The 17051-nt window shown below is 45.6% G+C and overlaps 1 protein-coding gene across 4 annotated transcripts in view; it reads left to right on the top strand.

Moving 5' to 3' along the window:
* The window catches only part of LOC139053074 (uncharacterized), a 51182-nt gene extending 46658 nt beyond the window's left edge, over nucleotides 1-4524 (top strand). For 2 of the 4 annotated variants that reach the window (XR_011510200.1, XM_070530228.1), the window contains 2 exons: nucleotides 113-176; nucleotides 4367-4524. Coding sequence is in view for 2 of the 4 variants with exons in the window: in XM_070530228.1 (XP_070386329.1) it covers nucleotides 113-164 (52 nt within the window). In the remaining 2 variants the exon portion in view is untranslated. The remainder of the gene's footprint in view (nucleotides 1-112; nucleotides 177-4366) is intronic. The other 2 variants (XR_011510199.1, XM_070530230.1) reach the window with 1 other exon arrangement.
* Nucleotides 4525-17051: the final 12527 nt, after the last annotated feature.

The following is a 17051-nucleotide window of genomic DNA, read 5'->3' as shown; positions in this document are numbered from 1 at the left end:
CCGTCTTAGGGGCCATTTCCACAGACACCCGTTTCAGGCTGAAGGATGTAATTCATGGGGAACTCTACCACAGACACCCATTTTTGAATTTCACATTCTTTTATTTCAACAGTTACAGGAAGTATGAAACCGACGCTGCCATTGAAAGAATGGCTTTGTGCTGAAAACATCTACAGGTAATAAAATTCACCTAATTTCACAGTGGTATAAACTGGGCCCTCTGAGAGACTGAAGTGCAGTGATATGCTTAACCTCGTCATAATTTAGAAAAAAAAAAGAAAAGCAAGCATGGACACCCTCACAGATACCAAGTAATTATGGACGGTTCGTAATATCGTGAGCCACAACATCTGCTTATGTTGACGAAGAGTAGTCAGAGCTGGCTTAAATGCAATCAGAACACTGTCATTCAACAACTTAGCAAATTAACAAGAAAGTGCACTTTCTTCCATTTAGTATGTCTGCCCTTAGGTACATTTCCATTTTTATTTGTATTTATTTGGGAGAGAAAGTTTAGTTACAAGCAGAAAAAATCAAGGGCAGTGCCTACCCTACCAAATTTTATTTTACGCCTGAACAATAGTGCCAGTATGCTAGTATGACGTTGCAGACTTCAGAATCTTCTCGCACATCTGGACCACTTTTCAGAAGTCCTCAAGATTTGCTATGCTTCCTATTCCTTCAAGACTTAATTTAATCCTTGGTCATCAATAAACAGCTAACTAGTCTGTAGGAGATACTGCCCAAAGCTGACGTCACACAGTGGCAGCCAGTGGAGAAACGTTGAACCACTCGTTAAAGTCTTGCATCTTTCCTGCCGCCTCAAGTAGGACTTCCGCAATTGCTTCAAGTGGGAGATACTGCCACTCCTCAGATTAAAGGGACACTAAAGGCAAATATTAAGTCAAGCTAAAGTGATAGATTAGTCCTCGAGAATCTCCAAGGCGCCAAGATTATTGCAAACAGAACCTTAATTATCGAGAAATTGAGGTAAGTGCAGGACATGATTAGAGACTCCCCCGGGGCATTCAAGTAATTGCCCAATGACGAAAGCACTCCTCAGTTAAATTCTGTCACTAGCACTCAACCACTTGTTACACAAAACATCTTTGTATTGTATTACAAGACGAAATAAAATTCTACTTGTCCAGTTCTATTTGACTTTTAGAAAAGAACTCATTGAAATAACCCTGACAATGGCACGGGCAGTCAAAAGGTTTCGTTCTCGTTTGACTCCATACTGCCCATGCTTTCGCCTTTCAATAATTATCACGTCATGCTGCGCTGGTTTTGCTGGCTCGCAAAACTCGCACAAACTGCAAGTATGAGAGAATTCAACTTCCATGTGATGTCGCGGGATGCCCGAACAGTCTATGCCACTTGATCAAAGAGCAGCTGCAGCGGCGAATCCACCGCTCTGTCTTGGCTCGGTGCCACCGTCTGTCGGGCGCCACTTTACTGCCCCACGGCCGCAAACGGGGTGATGGCGTATGCAAGGTCACATCTCTCCCAGTTGGGTGGTGGGAGATATGAATTGCGATAAAGGTATTCGGACCCTTCAAATGCAATTTTTTCATAAACTAAATATATTCTCGACACAAAACAAGCGTTTCAAGATTTTTGGAATGCTATTTAAACAGTCCACGTCGACTTAGTATTTGCCTTTAGTGTCCCTTTAGGGTACTGAATACCAGGCAGGCCAAAAACCACAAAATATGTAAAACACTACAATAAAAATTTTTTAAAAGCAAAATGAATAAAAAATGTGAAATATGCCAAAACCAGTATGATTTTTCAACGTGTCAATTGTTTACTAAAGATCCTTAGCTACAACTAAATGCACCACTTCAGATTAGAAAGGTTTATAAAGTTTATTCATTAAATATTGAAGTAATGCAGGCAACAAATGTGATACATTGGTTGTTGAAGTTGGTGTCATGGCTGCAGATAGGTAACAATAATCAGCGACTTAGAAAAAATTGGTTTCTGAAAAATCAGTCAGCGACTGCATCTGCACTCTTTTGAAATCAGTTTTATGCTAGACTAGATGCACATAAAATTGTAAATTTACTGGTACCATTATTACAATTATAAAGAAACATTCAACATTGAAAACATTACGATAAGATTGTTTATAAGGTTGGCAGGTGTGCAATACCCTTCAACCACGCTCCTCAGCGATTCATCATCAATGATCTTGTAATTTGGAACTCCCAGAATATGGTGAATAAGTGAACAAGAGGAACATTTCCCAAATAGCTGTTCGTAGTAGAAATTGCAGAGGTTACTGCATCACACTGTCAGTGCTGTGAGGTCACAGAAAATGAAGGAGTGCATTCGTGAACATAAGAGACGAGACTACAAACAGAGCGATATATTATGCCTCCACTGATCTCTCAGCACCTGCCCTGCTCATAAAGAGGCATTGTTTGTGGAGAAAAAATTGCATAAGTCTCAATGACCTCATGCGCAGATAGGCACACAAGTTCCTCTAAATCCAAGAGTCCAGCGTTAAGCCAACAATCGTAGAGGTCCAGGGCATCTAGTACATTGGCGGCTTCCAATTCCCTGATTTTTTTCAGTTTCTCGCTGAATGCTTTAATTCCCAAGCAATACATGACACCGCAAGGTCGGCACAATGAAGAAATGGTGACTTAGAGCTTGCCAAGTTACAATGCTAGCCCATAGCTTTAAGAGATATGAGTGAGCTATAAATAAGGTAGGAATCAGATGTGACTCACCCGCCGTGGTTGCTCAGTGGCTATGGTGTTAGGCTGCTGAGCACGAGGTCGCGGGATCGAATCCCGGCCACGGCGGCCGCATTTCGATGGGGGCGAAATGCGAAAATACCCGCGTACTTGGATTTAGGTGCACATTAAAGAACCCCAGGTGGTCGAAATTTCCGGAGTCCTCCACTACGACGTGCCTCATTATCAGAAAGTGGTTTTGGCACATAAAACCCCATAGTTTATTATTATCAGATGTGACTCAATCATGTATCTCCCTATATTGCAACCACCCAGGCAAGCTCACACTCAGAGAACCAGCAAAAGATAGCATTGCATGCGTAATGCGTAGGTTCATTCGCAAACTGCTCCCTTCGGGCATACCACTAGCTTTGCCATAATTGCTGTAGATACCCATTTCTTCGTATTCAAAGCAACCATAGTGAGAATTTCCTGTTTTTTCCCTGAATTTTCCATAACTGACACATACCTTAAAAATTGCATGCTTTTTCATGATGGCATGAGTTAGTGGCCCTGAGGTCACTAACTCATGCTCTCAGTGAGTTATAGCAAATAAAGGGCACCCCATTCCTAGCAAGTATCCCCATGAGTGCAAGCTTATTCTGAATTTCTGAAGTGATGACACCATTTCTCCATATTGTTCACACCATCCTCTCACTTATGCAAGCTCGCTTATAGTGAAAAATACCGGATTTGTTTTTCGGCAACAGTAATTTATCGCTTTAGCTTGGCAAGTTTTTTCTCTGTTGGTCAGCTTGTAACAACAGAAACAATCCCATATACCTATTAGCAATATCAACAAGAAAGTATCACGGAACGTGTCGGACTTCTAGTTCTGCTGCCATAAGTTTTGTTCAGCACACTCTGCGCACTGAAAGATTTTTTTACACTTTTACGGACCCTGGCAAAAATGCTCAAGTCTCTCAATGCCTGCAAGCACTTGCTTTTTCAGCTCTGCTCCAAGTTCCCACATTTCCTTGACTGAACACTAAACAACAACTGCAGCTGACATGCAGTCATGTATTTGATTATTTCCTCAATGTAACCTGTTTTTTGCAGCATATGTTTCACAGGATGTTTTTCGCAATAAAAGTGTTCACCTTAATTTTGTTAATTGTTGATGCTACAGAAGCCTACAGAATTTTTCCGTTATTCACACGAGTTGAAATGGTGATCAAGTGGTCATTCCACTAGGTGCTAGTATACAGTACTGTTGTTCCAACATGTTTTCGTGCACAGTCCTTTTTCTTTTTTAATTAACCGAAATGTGGCTGCAGTTAGCAACGGCCAGCCTTTGCTTTCTTTTCCATGAGATGTACATTCAGCAAAGTAAAATGCTGTATGTTCCATCTATAGGTGAAGGAAGAAGAGCCACGGCATAGCCAAATACTGTTAGCACATCTTGTGCATAATAATTGACACTGATATGTTCACCTCACCACACCTTTTCCTTGGCAGGCATTGTCTTAATTCCTTAAAATTTACTGTCTTAAATATCGTATTTTCTGGACAATTAATCACATTCTTTTTCCGAAAGTTTCTTCAGTACGTCTTATACATAAACCATGTGTGTAGGCACTACCAATATGAGAGCTTTTCTTTCTTGCGCACCATGCCAGAGGAGCAACGCAAGCAACATGCCTACAGTGTGTCTAAAAGTTTCAGAGGCCAACGACGGTAACCAAGTGACGCTGCTAGCCGAAGTGGCTGAATTTTCTGACTGCATCAGAGGACGCCGGCCTTTGATGACTTTGAGTGAAGTTCAATAAATGTTGATTTTCAGCCCCGAAGTGAAGTGCTGGTTGAATTTTTTTCTGCTATAATTTGTGGCTCGCAAAAATTCTTTTCATGGAAATGCACTGCTCTGAAATTGGCAAGTACAGCATTTTGCCACAAATGCACAAGCGTGCCAATGAGTGCACAAGCAGGCATAATTGAAATTTGTAATGCTGACTAACTTAAAATAGGCAAGCGTCCACACACGTATTATATATCAATATTTTTCTTTGAAGCTCTTACAACGGGGTGTGAGTTATACGAAGGTGCAACCTATATGCCTGGAAAATACCGTACTTTTTCTCAGGCTAACTATGGCTAATTTTCTTAGCAAGATCTTGCCCCATTGACCTGATGCTGCTTTAATAGCTGTCTTTCTGAGCAAGACCCTTGCTTCCGTCATCAACCTCAGATGCTATGTGTTTATGACATGGCACATGAAAGTATAGTAGAAGGCTCCTTTTTGTTGGCAGCCAGCAGGAACTGTTTCTCACTTGTTTCACAGCCCATTTGAGGATGAAAGAGCTGAAAACGTGTAGTTTATGTTGGATGTATTGTTACAGTTTATGTTAACTTCTAAGTTCAATTATTGTTCTTTTTCTCAGTTGATCTGTGCATCTTTTTGTATACTGTATTAGACCAGGAACTTCCATGTTAGGGCTCTCGCTCCAGATATTCCTGCATATCTATTTTATATGTTGAAAATAAGCTTCAAGGAATTGATTCAGTGAAACAATCACAAACAAAGGGCAAAAGCAAGCAGGAACTTGTGCCTCTTACGAGATCAGGCAAACTTTACTACCTACAGTCATTTGGGAGCTATATATATTTTTGTGTGGCTTTGTGCACTCAAATACCCAGACATCCTTGTACATTAATCTGTACTTTCTTTGCCTTCTTTTGTATGCCTGGACCATTCCACCCTATAACTTAGGGTCACTTCTTTCTAAAGCTCTTTATAGTGACAAGCCAAATGCAGGAGGAGCTCTTCGCAGAATAGGTATGATGTCCCCACCATTAAATCTACCTACTTTAGAAACAGTTTCCTTAAAAATGCCCCTGCATGAAGAGGAGCGCTATTATTCAGCGACAATGAGCACATTTAGGCATAAAGTGTGATAAAGAGCTCCCAATGCAAGTGGGTACTCAGAAAAGGGGGATAAGAATCGGGAGGGAGATTTGTACGAAGAGATTGAGTTCTGGTCGCCCACCCACCCACTCATATACACACACATGCCCTCTCCTTCCCTCATGTGTGGTTGACCGCCACCACCAAACAGACCTATTCATCCCGTCGCAAACGCCAGTAATCACTCGAACCCAACGCACAAAATGCTCTTCACCGGCGTGGTGAGGAGTTTCTCCGAAAGGAAACGTCCGAGGAAGGGTAAGGCCGCAGAGACATGGATGCAAAGGATATACAAGGAGGCTCAGAAAGAGTAGGAAGCAGTTCACTAGCTGCCGGATTATCATGTATGTTTACTTTGATGGACACTTGCCGCTCTGAGTTCCTAAGCTACGTAATTCACAACAAATTATTTTTCCTTAGTACGCAGGCGCTATAAAGCCGAGCGACGAAAACTACGAGTATGCCAATACGTGCATGTGCGAAAGCAACGCAAGCTATTGCGGAACTTTGCGCACGACGCCAAAAAAACACGCCATGCTTGAAGCTATAGCATGCGCCGATTCGCGCAGGATTACTTTCATTCTAAATTTATTGCACTACAAGGTGGGGGGGGGGGGTGATCTGCAAGAGTTCACCTGGTGGACATGTCGTCTGCTGCTGAAGTTCTGATTGGCTGGGTTGGGGTACGCGTCAGTAGACAGGCGCTTCCAGCCAGTCAGCACTTTAGCAGCAGACGAAATGGACATGTCCACCAGGTGAACACTTGCAGATTACCGCCAATACCGCTCGGAAAGACAGTCTACTCTGGCACGTGTTGACAGCAGGCAGGTGTGTGCGACAACTGCAGAGCACGAGAAATCTAAAAGCGGGGGTCAGCGTTAACAGCTTATTTTAATTTAAACAGGCGCTAGCTGCATCGAGCACCATGAATCCTGGTGGTGACTGGTTAATGTGTTGATTAAACGCAGTAGGCTCTCCTGCAACGGAGCGACTTCAGTAAGCTCGTTAAGCCTAATATGAATGTGCGGCGTTTTTCCAGCGACTACTAATTTATACTGGAGGACATAAAAGCGACACTGAGCTCGAATAACCATGTCGCACTATCTCAGCAGAGGCTAAATGTTTTCCGTAATCGCTACTGAAGCACGCGTGGTCCGAGTTTACGAAAACCGACAGCAACGAGCCCGTCTAGCACGAGGCACATTGTTTCGAAACTGTTCGGTTCAGACCGCATTATTGGGAAGTGTTGTGCTAACCTCGCGCTCGCCGTTTTCTCAACTGCGATTCTGATGCTGACCGAATGAACAGTTGCGCAGTATACGTACGAAGTTCGAGGTCCAGCGCCACACTCACCTGCGTAAACAATGCACTTCTAGTCTGCTGCGTCGGCGAGCGCAACCGCTTCGGCGGCACCACACCGTTGCCATGGCATTGAGGGACCGGCTGATTTGTCATAGTGAACGCGAAAGTTTGACAACAACAATAGCCGCCCTTGAACGCAGTTCCAATGAAAACGCAAGAACTACGCCATCCGCAAACACACGCACATCCCTCCGCTGCTGTCACGAACCGCGCGCAACAAGCGGCTGCGCGCGTGCAGCTGTCATGTGACGGTATGGCCTCTTACCATTGGCTGCGGTTCATAAACTTCCCAAAGCTTTGAATGAACTCTTGCCCACTATTGAATAATAAAATTTCATTCGTTTTAATTTGTGCCCAACATAAATAGCCTAGCTATTCTAACAAAGTCTACAGACCAAAACTTGACGGAGGCACGATGACATAGCGTAGCGCTTTCGTAGGTTTCGCTTTTGTTATCATGTCGGCCGTCGCGTCGCGTCAGCTGAAGCAATGGCCCATAGAGAAAGAATTCAACTAGAGCGTATTGTAAATTCAACCCCTGCCTATCATTCAACAATAGCGGACACTCCCAAAGAGCCCAGCGGCCGAATTGACCGATGCGCACCAAGCCGCCGACAATCTGAACCCCACTTCCGTTTTCGGTTTTGGTCGCGCGCGTTTTCAACGCTAGTTAGAACGCGTTACGCCGGCAGCGCTGCACCCTAAAAACAATTGCACCCTCTGGGGTGTATATTTACCACACAACGATAATCGCCATCTGCCTTGCTTGCGTTTCCGTTCTTTAAGACGCTGCGCTCGTTACTTTCCTGTCGAGAATGCTCGGTCATGCTGACAACACGCATGCCATTCGTGACTTGGAAGTACGGGGCTTGCAGCGTTAAAGGTAGGAAATGTGGGTAAGACAGATGATTATTGTTGGGTGGCAACTAGACACCCAAAAGGGTGCAACTGTTTTTATAATGTGATCGGCGCGGCTTTTTTTTTTTCCCCCTCTACTGCTGAACCGCGCGCGGTCTTGGTGCGGAATCGTTTTATTATTAAGTAAAAATAATTGCGAACGATATTTACAAGCATCCAATGAATATGTGCAACGTGCAATTTCATAAAGAAGACGCAGGACGCCTTGTGAAATGAGGAAATGTTTATTTTGCTGTATATAAACGTTCGTTCCAGGCTTTTTGTGCATTCATCCAACTTTGTGGCACCAGGTAAGCAACAGTAGTTCACGTACGAAGCTCCACCGGACGACGTCAGCTGAAAGAAGTAAATTAAAAGCATTTGCCATTTTGGTATTATAATGCGTATAGAGGCGAAACGTGCGAAAGTGGTGAATGGGCGGCATTAGAAACAAAAGCAATTCGCTTTTGTATAGATGGGGTAGAAAATACCCGACTCATCCCATACATAAGGTATCACGAAAAAATCGATTTCGAAGCATTCCCTCATTCCCGGGCCTTACTAGCTTCCGGCACTCTAAGAGCACGAATGCAGGGCGACTACGCATTTCCAAAAGATGTTTCTAAAAGAACTTGGCTTCAACCGACGCGATAGTAAGCTACAGGCACGTACCCAGGGGAGGGCCCGGGGGGGCCCGGCCCCCCCCCCCAAAAATCAAGTGGCATACCCCCCCCCTCCCCACCCCCGCCACCACTCCTCACACATTCCTAAAGCGCCGCCAGATCAATGTTGAGACTTCGCAGCTGTTCATCGGTCAGCATTATGCTGCCTTTTTCACTCCTTTTAGATGGCGGTAGTTATCGGCATCTCTTGTAATGTGGAGGACAGTTTTCTCGTAGATTCCGCACCCGTGCGATTAACTCGAGATGCGTTCAGTTGTCACCACCTATTCAACCGTCACGCGCATAGCTGTTGCTTTTGTTAGTTCAACCTTCATTGTTTAGGCTGATCCTGGGACCAGGAAAGGGATGCGGCTGTTACTGAGCTGGTCTGTACTCTCATGGAACGAGTTGCGGCCGGAGAAAACTTCAGATGCGTTTAACTTAGCCCTTTGCTGCATTGTTTCCTTGAGTTACGGCTCGCCCCAACGCTGGCAGATGCCCGGAACCATATACACGTGATATGGGTTAGATAAGGTGGGAAATAAAATAATGTGAAAGAGCGCCCATCATGAAACCTTGCAATAACCCCTAAACCCATAAGCAAGATGACTGTCGCCCGTTACCTCACCTGTTTTTCCCTAGCTGTATAGCCAACCAAGTCATACACGCGCTGTTTACGTCACGTTCTAAAGCATACATAAGCTTCCATGAACCTTCCGTCATCCCATTGTGAACAAGGCTTCCGTAGCGAATCCGAAACGTCTTTTAGATTTTTTCATTTTTTTTAGCACTTCTCTGTTGGTCGGTGTCCTTCGTTTTATTTCTTCAATTACTTGTTGTGAATGACGCTTCTACAGTTATCGGTCGAACCGCCTCACGTAGCCACTTCTCTGCTGTGCTTATGTGGGTGTTTTTTAACCTTTCGCGGTGAGCGCAGTACGTCTAGAATCGCAGAGTCCTGCGCTCTACGCGGTTGTATGGGAATGGCGGCTACACAGCGTTACGCAATTCGCGGAACTGTCAAAACTGATCAACAAGGCGAAAATAACTGATATTCGAAACTATAACATGAGAAAGACTGAAGAAGCCGTAAAAAATGAACGCAGCCTGAAATAAGTAAAAAAGAAACCTGGAATAGGACAAACCATGATGTATGCACTAAAAGATAAGAAGGATAATATCATCAGCAATCTCGAAGATATAGTAAAAACAGCAGAAAAATTCTAAGCTGACCTGTATACAGTACCCAGAGGAGTCACGATAGTTCACTTAGAAACAGTAATGAACAGGATACAGAAACTCTCCTATATCTAGTGATGATGTCAGAAGGGCCCGGCAAGACATGAAACGATGAAGAGCGGCAGGATAAGGAGGAACAGTCGATTTATTCAAAGATGGAGGAGACATTATGCTTGGAAAACTGGCGGCTCTTTACATGAAGTGTCTATCGACTGCAAGGGTCCCAGAAAACTGGAAGAATGCAGACATTATACTAATCCACAAAAAAAAAGGTGACGTTCAAGAATTGAACAATTATGGGACCATTACCTTGCTCCCAGTATTATATAAAATATTTACCAAAATAATCTCCAATAGAATAGGGTTAACACTGGATTTTGTCAACCAAGGGAACAGCCTGGCTTCAGGAAGAGATACATTACAATGGATCACATCCATGTCATCAAACAGGTTATCGCGAAATCTGCAGAGTACAATAAGCCTCTCTATGTGGCTTATATAGGTTACGAAAAGGCATTTGATTCAGTAGAGATACCAGCAATCATAGAGACACTACGTAATCAAGGAGTACAGAACGCTTACGTAGAAAGCTTGGAAAATATTGCTGCATGCGTGAGGTATCTGTTTGTTTGAACGAGGCGCGTAGGCGCCATCACTCCAGAAAAGAGAAGGAAGAACGAACTGGGCTCGCGCTGTGAATCTAACCGGTCAGTGCTGCAACCGTTGTTGTAAATATAATCTGTAAATAGTTTCTAGTCTTACTGACTCGTCTTTTGCGTTAGAATATCTACGAGGTTCTACAGCTACCTTAATTCTACACAAGAAAAGCAGGGACATAGCTATAGAGAAAGTGGTCAGACAGGGAGACACAACTTCTCCAAAGCTATATTCTGCGTGCTTAGAAGAATTCAAACTATTAAACTGGGAAGGCTTAGGAGTAAAGATCGACGGCAAATATGTGAGCAACCTTCGGTTTGCCGATGACATTGTTCTATTCAACAACAATGCAGACGAGTTACAACAAATGATTGGACACCTTAACAGAGAGAGTGTAAGAGTGGGGTTGAATATTATTATGCAGAAGATGAAGATAATGATAAATAGCCGGGCAAAGGAACAAGAGATCAGGATGGTGTGCAATCAGTGCATTTTGCCAGTGCAATATGTCCAGTGCCAATGCATTTGCCAGTGCATTTCCCAGTGCATTTTGCCAGTGCATATGGGGCAGAGAGTTGAGAGCAAGTTAAGGACCACGCAAAGAGCGATCGAACGAAGATTGCTAGGCATAACGTTAAGAGAGCAAGAGAGTGGTTTGGATCAGAGATCGAACGGCTATAGACGATATTCTAATTGACATCAAGAGGAAAAAATGTAGCTGGGCAGGTCATGTAATGCGCCGGTTAGATAACCGTTGGACCATTAGGGTTACAGAATGGGTACCAAGAGAAGGGAAACGCAATCGAGGACGACAAAACACTAGGTGGAGCGATGAAATTAGGAAATTCGCTGGCGCTAGTTGGAATCGGTTGGCGCAGGACAGGGGTAATTGGAGATCGCAGGGAGAGGCCTTCGTCCTGCAGTGGACATAAAACAGGCTGATGATGATGATGATGATGATGATGATGATGGAAGTGGTGCCCCCCCCCCCCCTTGAAAAAAAATCCTGGGTACGTCCCTGGTACGCTACGTATATATACACAGAGGGGGCCACAACACAGGCTCTCAAGACGCTCGCAGAATTCCTTCCACTCACACTCGAGATGAATGCATGGGTGTAAACCCTGTTTTAGTCGTTCAGAAGACAGAATTTTCGAGTTACAAGTTCCTGGTGTTTGAGTTCCTCGGCGCTATCTTTCGCGCGTTTTGCCGGCGTAAGCAACACACATCGAACGCGTAATGCATGCGAAGACGTGGGATCATTCCCCACCTGCGGCAAATTGTTTTGTAGCGCACTACGCGTGTTGGTGCCGAGCTTCGCGTGCGTGTGCGCCTGCCATACTGCGCATGCGTCGCCCTCGCCGCCGCCGACTGCGGTGCATTCTAGAGGTGCACGGAGGAAGGAAACTCAGGAGAGGCCCTGACGTCACTCTTTGTGAAGCTTAAGTGAAGCCGGAAGTTGGCGCTGCTCATGGCGTTGCTCCGCCTTTCGGGCCAGCCACCCGCCGCGGTTGCTCAGTGGCTATGGTGTTAGGCTGCTGAGCACGAGGTCGCGGGATCGAATCCCGGCCACGGCGGCCGCATTTGGATGGGGGTGAAATGCGAAAACACCCGTGTACTTAGATTCAGGTGCACGTTAAAGATCCCCGGGTGGTCGAAATTTCCGGAGTCCTCCACTACGGCGTGCCTCATAATCAAAAAGTGGTTTTGGCACTTGAAACCCCATAATATTTTTTTTTTTGCACATTGCAAGTCCAAAGTACAACTGCTGATAATGTCGATAGGGCGACGACTGCGTCAACGAGGCTCAACTATTGGTGGGTAGACTACAACGTTTTATTTTCTGTCTGTACGGACGCAAAATTTTCAGAACCTAGCCATATACAGCTTCGCTGTGAAATAAACAAAAAAGCCTAAATGTAAATACCGGCAAAAGAACGCTGGCCGCGGACAAGCCACGCTGTTGCTGTCGCGGGGAAGTCGCCGGCCCCTGTGTGGGCCGAACGCGGCCACCGTTACTTAGCCGGCAGTCATGACATCGGCCCGATGCTGACAAATGGGCTAGCCACTTACAAAAACGAGCCCTGCCCGGCCGCGTGTTTCTATTTACGCCCAAGCCCAGTCATAGCCAACACCTCCTCCTATGACCCAGTGCTCGACCACTGCGCCACCATATGCGCCGCTCGCGTGTACCACGTTTCTAGGTACTTTTGCCGCGAAGCGCCACGGCGAGTGCCCTAGGTCCTTGTAGGTACTTGGCGGGACTAGGCAGATGCTATGCCTGGGCGCACAATCTGCTCACCCATCTGTCGCTAAGAGAAGTAGGTTCTTCAAATGGATGCGACGAAAGCAGTCATGGCAGTCAAGATTTGTTTCTGTTCTTATTCTTCAGCACAATAATGTCTAGGCTTTTCAGGCTACGGAAATTCCTGTGATACTTGATTTTCTTTATGTGCAGTTTCAGATAGTCCGCGCAATACACTCACTTGTTGCTGCACGTTTCAACCATTGCGCTAAAGAAACTTACACTGGATGAACTTTAACAAACCAAGGTGAAAGCAGAAATGCCACCGCTATCGAAAGGGACCGGCACTGATTTGAAACACACCGCAATTTTGAACAGCGCGCGCAAGGCAGGACACGCTATAATAGCCGTAGCGTCAAGTGGTATGTCTGCTCTGCTTCGGCATACAGTCATACAGCGAACCGCGGGAAAGGCAAGGCAGAGGCACCACGAGAAGCGACAGAAGGCTATTAATTAGCAAGCGAAAATTTACATTCGGAACTCGGCGAAATGCCGTCAAAACTTTCGAAGAAAGCAGTCGTCTTGGTCGCCGGCGTAAAGTGTTAGGACAACCCGTGAAAGAATGCAGACTGAGGATGCCAAAACATCGAGAAGGCAAGGCGCCGAACGCTTGGGTTCAAGGCACTGGAAGGGAGCAGCAGCAGCGCCTTGAAAAAAGGCTCGGGAGCGGAGACTGGTTCGAAAGAAAGAACAAAGTGCGCAAGGTGCCACGGTGGCCTTGAGCCTAGTGGCGTAGGAACTATTTTTCGAGTGGGGCGGGGGGCAAGCTTCTCTCATATATATATATATATATATATATATATATATATATATATATATATATATATATATATATATATATATATATAGAGATTAATTTCTTTAACTCAATTAGTAAGCACACGTAATTTCTCCTATATTGTCCTTGGTGCCTTTGCTTGTTGGCTTGTTATGATATGATTAATAAAAATCGGGCCCCTCGGTTCCCTTTCTTCTCGTTCATTACATTACGAGGCTCCTGAATCCGGCAGCATTGGTGCCTTCAGGTAGCATGTCTTTGTTTATTGACCAGTTTCCGTCACCGAAATAGATAACGTACTCGTGACGCCTGCGGCGGAAAGGATATTCCACATTCGCCGCCAAGGTTTGTGAGTGGCGGCGCTGGCGAACACTCCCAGGTTTAGTTCTAGTAGTAAAAAAATGGCTGTGGCATAGCTAAGGTTAAGCCCAGGATGCGAAGCATACTAGCCTTTATTTTAGTTGTTGAACCACTGTTTAGCCTGGTGAACTACTGTTGCTTGGCTATATTTGGTTCGGCTAGACGAAGAAACAACTCATGGGTTACTCTGCTTCGCCTTCAAGAGTGGAACGCGACAGCGTTCCCGTCAACCCACCAAGGGGTGTAAGACAAAGGGCTACGGCGCAGCGACTACGCGCCCCGCATTGGACGCGGTGAGCGTCGAGCAACGCAGCGTTCGGCGCGGCAACGAAATGTGCGCCTGAGCAAGCGACGCACGCCTGAGCCTTAGAAACAGCTGGCAACACCGCATTCACTAGAGGCGCTTTTGTAAAGCTTTGAAGCATCGTACTCGTGGCTCAGTGGTAGCGTCTCCGTCTCACACTCCGGAGACCCTGGTTCGATTCCCACCCAGCCCATCTTGCAAGAGTTGAGCCAAAGCCACCTAGAAACAAGCGCAGCTAGCTGCTTATATGGGGAACCAGCGCTGGATAGGCGGCGCGTCGAAAAGAGTGCGTTGCACGCCGCCCTGGCGACGAAGCGCGGCATATTTCAGCCACACAACCAGACGACGCACACATACGCAGCCGTATTATAGTTCGTATGTTTCCGTTTTCGCGCCGCTTGAAGTGGAGTTTTTGTAAAGAAGCTAGCGCCATCAAGTGAAGAAATGACGAAAGAAGCTTTTTAAGCTTTAAATATTTTTCACAGTGCGTCGCGGCGAGCACGTGTGTTTCTTTAACGGTTGCGTCGTGTATCGATGCCATGCTTGCGTGGCTACCTGCCTCGCAAATCTAGCAGTTATGGCTACGGTCGTGCTGCGCTATGGTTTCGTAAGTATTAGTTGGCCTGAAGATATTCCATATTTCTTTGGCTAGACATAAAAAATTCTGATGTTACTTCACCACAGCAGTCAATTGAGAAGAAAGCTTTATCGCATCAGCTGACTCGCGCAAGCAAAGGTTTGAGTGCTCCGCTGCTTGATCCTAACAATCCTGGCTACATTTAGCACTAATTACATAAATTTGCCGGATGCATCTCAGCGCCGAGTCCTCATCCGCATGCGCATTTCTATAAACACATAGGTGGCTTAGTCGCGCGTGCGCCGGCACTATGAGCATACAACTCGTATTACAAGGCAGTTTCCCTCCCACATAATTCTTGGCAATGAATGGATAATTTTTACCTTTCGTATCGTTCACTTGGTGCGGTGGCGTTGGAAGGGGCTTAGCGGTGGCATTGCGAAGGAAAAATGGTACATATGCCGGATGGTGCAGCTATTGCTCATTTTGTTTCCGACGAAATACCGACTGCAGATTCTGCTGTTTGGTACTGTCTGCCATGGCTGACCATCTTCACTATCGAATAAACCAGGGATACACGCGAAATTTGATTTAGAAACCAGCCCGACACCGCTTGACAGGGCTTCAAGACGAGAGCTTACTCCGCTCGCCTGACTGCTTGGATCCAACGCCGCCTCCGTTCTTGTTCGTAGGGTTTAGATGGAAAGACGCAGAAGGATACATCCTCCCTCATCCCGACTTAGTTGTGGCACTTGTATACGCAACAGTATCGTCGGCGCCCTTTTGTTTTCCTTCGAATTTAAGGGCACGCAACGCAATTTTCGTCCGCGGGGGAGGCTGCATTGTGCACGTTCTGACCGCCAGGGCGGCGCTGCAGGCGCCGTGAAAACTCCAGCGCTGGTTCCCCAACGCCGCGAGTTGGAGCACCGTTTCTCCTCTGTCGTGACGTCACGGTGTCACGTGGTATGGCATGGGGTCAAAGGTCATTGAAGGCGACACCGCCGCGCCTGAGGAGCTGGGTTGAGCTCTCGTAATATGCTTCGCATAAAACAAAGTACCTCGGAAAGTAGATGGCAAAACGGCGCCGCGGTAGCTCAATTGGTAAGAGCATCGCACGCCTAATGCGAAGACGTCGGTTCGTATCCCACCTTTCGCCAGTTGTTTTTTCACCTACTTACATTATATTTATCATTTCTTGAGCTGAATTAGTCAATACAAGTAATTTCTCCTATGTTTTCCTTGATGTCCTTGTTGGTTCTCTTTGTTATAATATGAATAGTAAAAATCGGGCCCTTCGGTTCCCCTTCTACTCGTTTATACATATACACACATATATGTACAATGGTCATATACAACTCTCACTGAGGCTGAAAAATATGTGGGGGACGCTTAAGCTTCACGTTTAAGACTGGAACGCGATAGCAGTCAAACATCCCTGACTGCTTTTCACGCTTCCCGGCAACTGCAGCTTATGTGCCCGTAATGTTTACCGGGAAACGCTGCTGCCGGTGGGTGGCGGTCCTTGGCGAGCGCTACGCCCTAAGGCGAGCTTTCTGGTAGAAACGCGGCCTCTGGTGTGGGCGGATCTCCTGTTGCTGCTTCGCACTTTTAATATTTCAGTCTCAGAAGATATAGCATAAAACGCAAGCGCTTGTCAGTGTTTCTTTTGTACATGACATTAGTTTGTGGGCTGTCATTCTCGAAATCCGAAGAATAACTTTGTAAAGAATGAAAGACAAGGTAAGAACAACTTTGGTGATGAAAGAGTGGTTGGGTATGCGTGCTGCGACGTGATTTTTGTTGAAAGGACGATGGACGCCGGACGCGGTACGGTTTTTTGTCCATTTTGTGCGACACGGAGCCCTTAATGCTTTCGCGTTAAAATGCCTCCGTGAGGGTTATTTTTATCATTGACAGACTTGATCAATCACACATAACCAACCCTTACAATGCTGTGTTCCAAAAAAAATTCGAAGCGTGTCGCTGAAGTGAGACAGAAAGATCGCTAACATTCCAACTAAGTTTTCGCGAAGTTTAGTGAACTTCATTGAATCTTAAATAACGCAGGCGTTTTAGAACACTGTATTACAAGCCAACGTGAGGTGAATCAGTTACCTAGACGTTTCAGGCTTGTGTAGTGTCCATGCAGGTTACTGATAAACAGTGAATGTACCAACAGAGTGTACATGACCTTTATATAAGTTTATTCATTCATTCATTCATTTACTGATGTTGCAATCTCCAATGGGAATTTCGGC

This window comes from Dermacentor albipictus, unplaced genomic scaffold (genome assembly GCF_038994185.2).
Source record: "Dermacentor albipictus isolate Rhodes 1998 colony unplaced genomic scaffold, USDA_Dalb.pri_finalv2 scaffold_67, whole genome shotgun sequence".
NCBI classification, from domain to species: domain Eukaryota; kingdom Metazoa; phylum Arthropoda; class Arachnida; order Ixodida; family Ixodidae; genus Dermacentor; species Dermacentor albipictus.
This window is presented reverse-complemented; position numbering and strand designations above follow the sequence as displayed.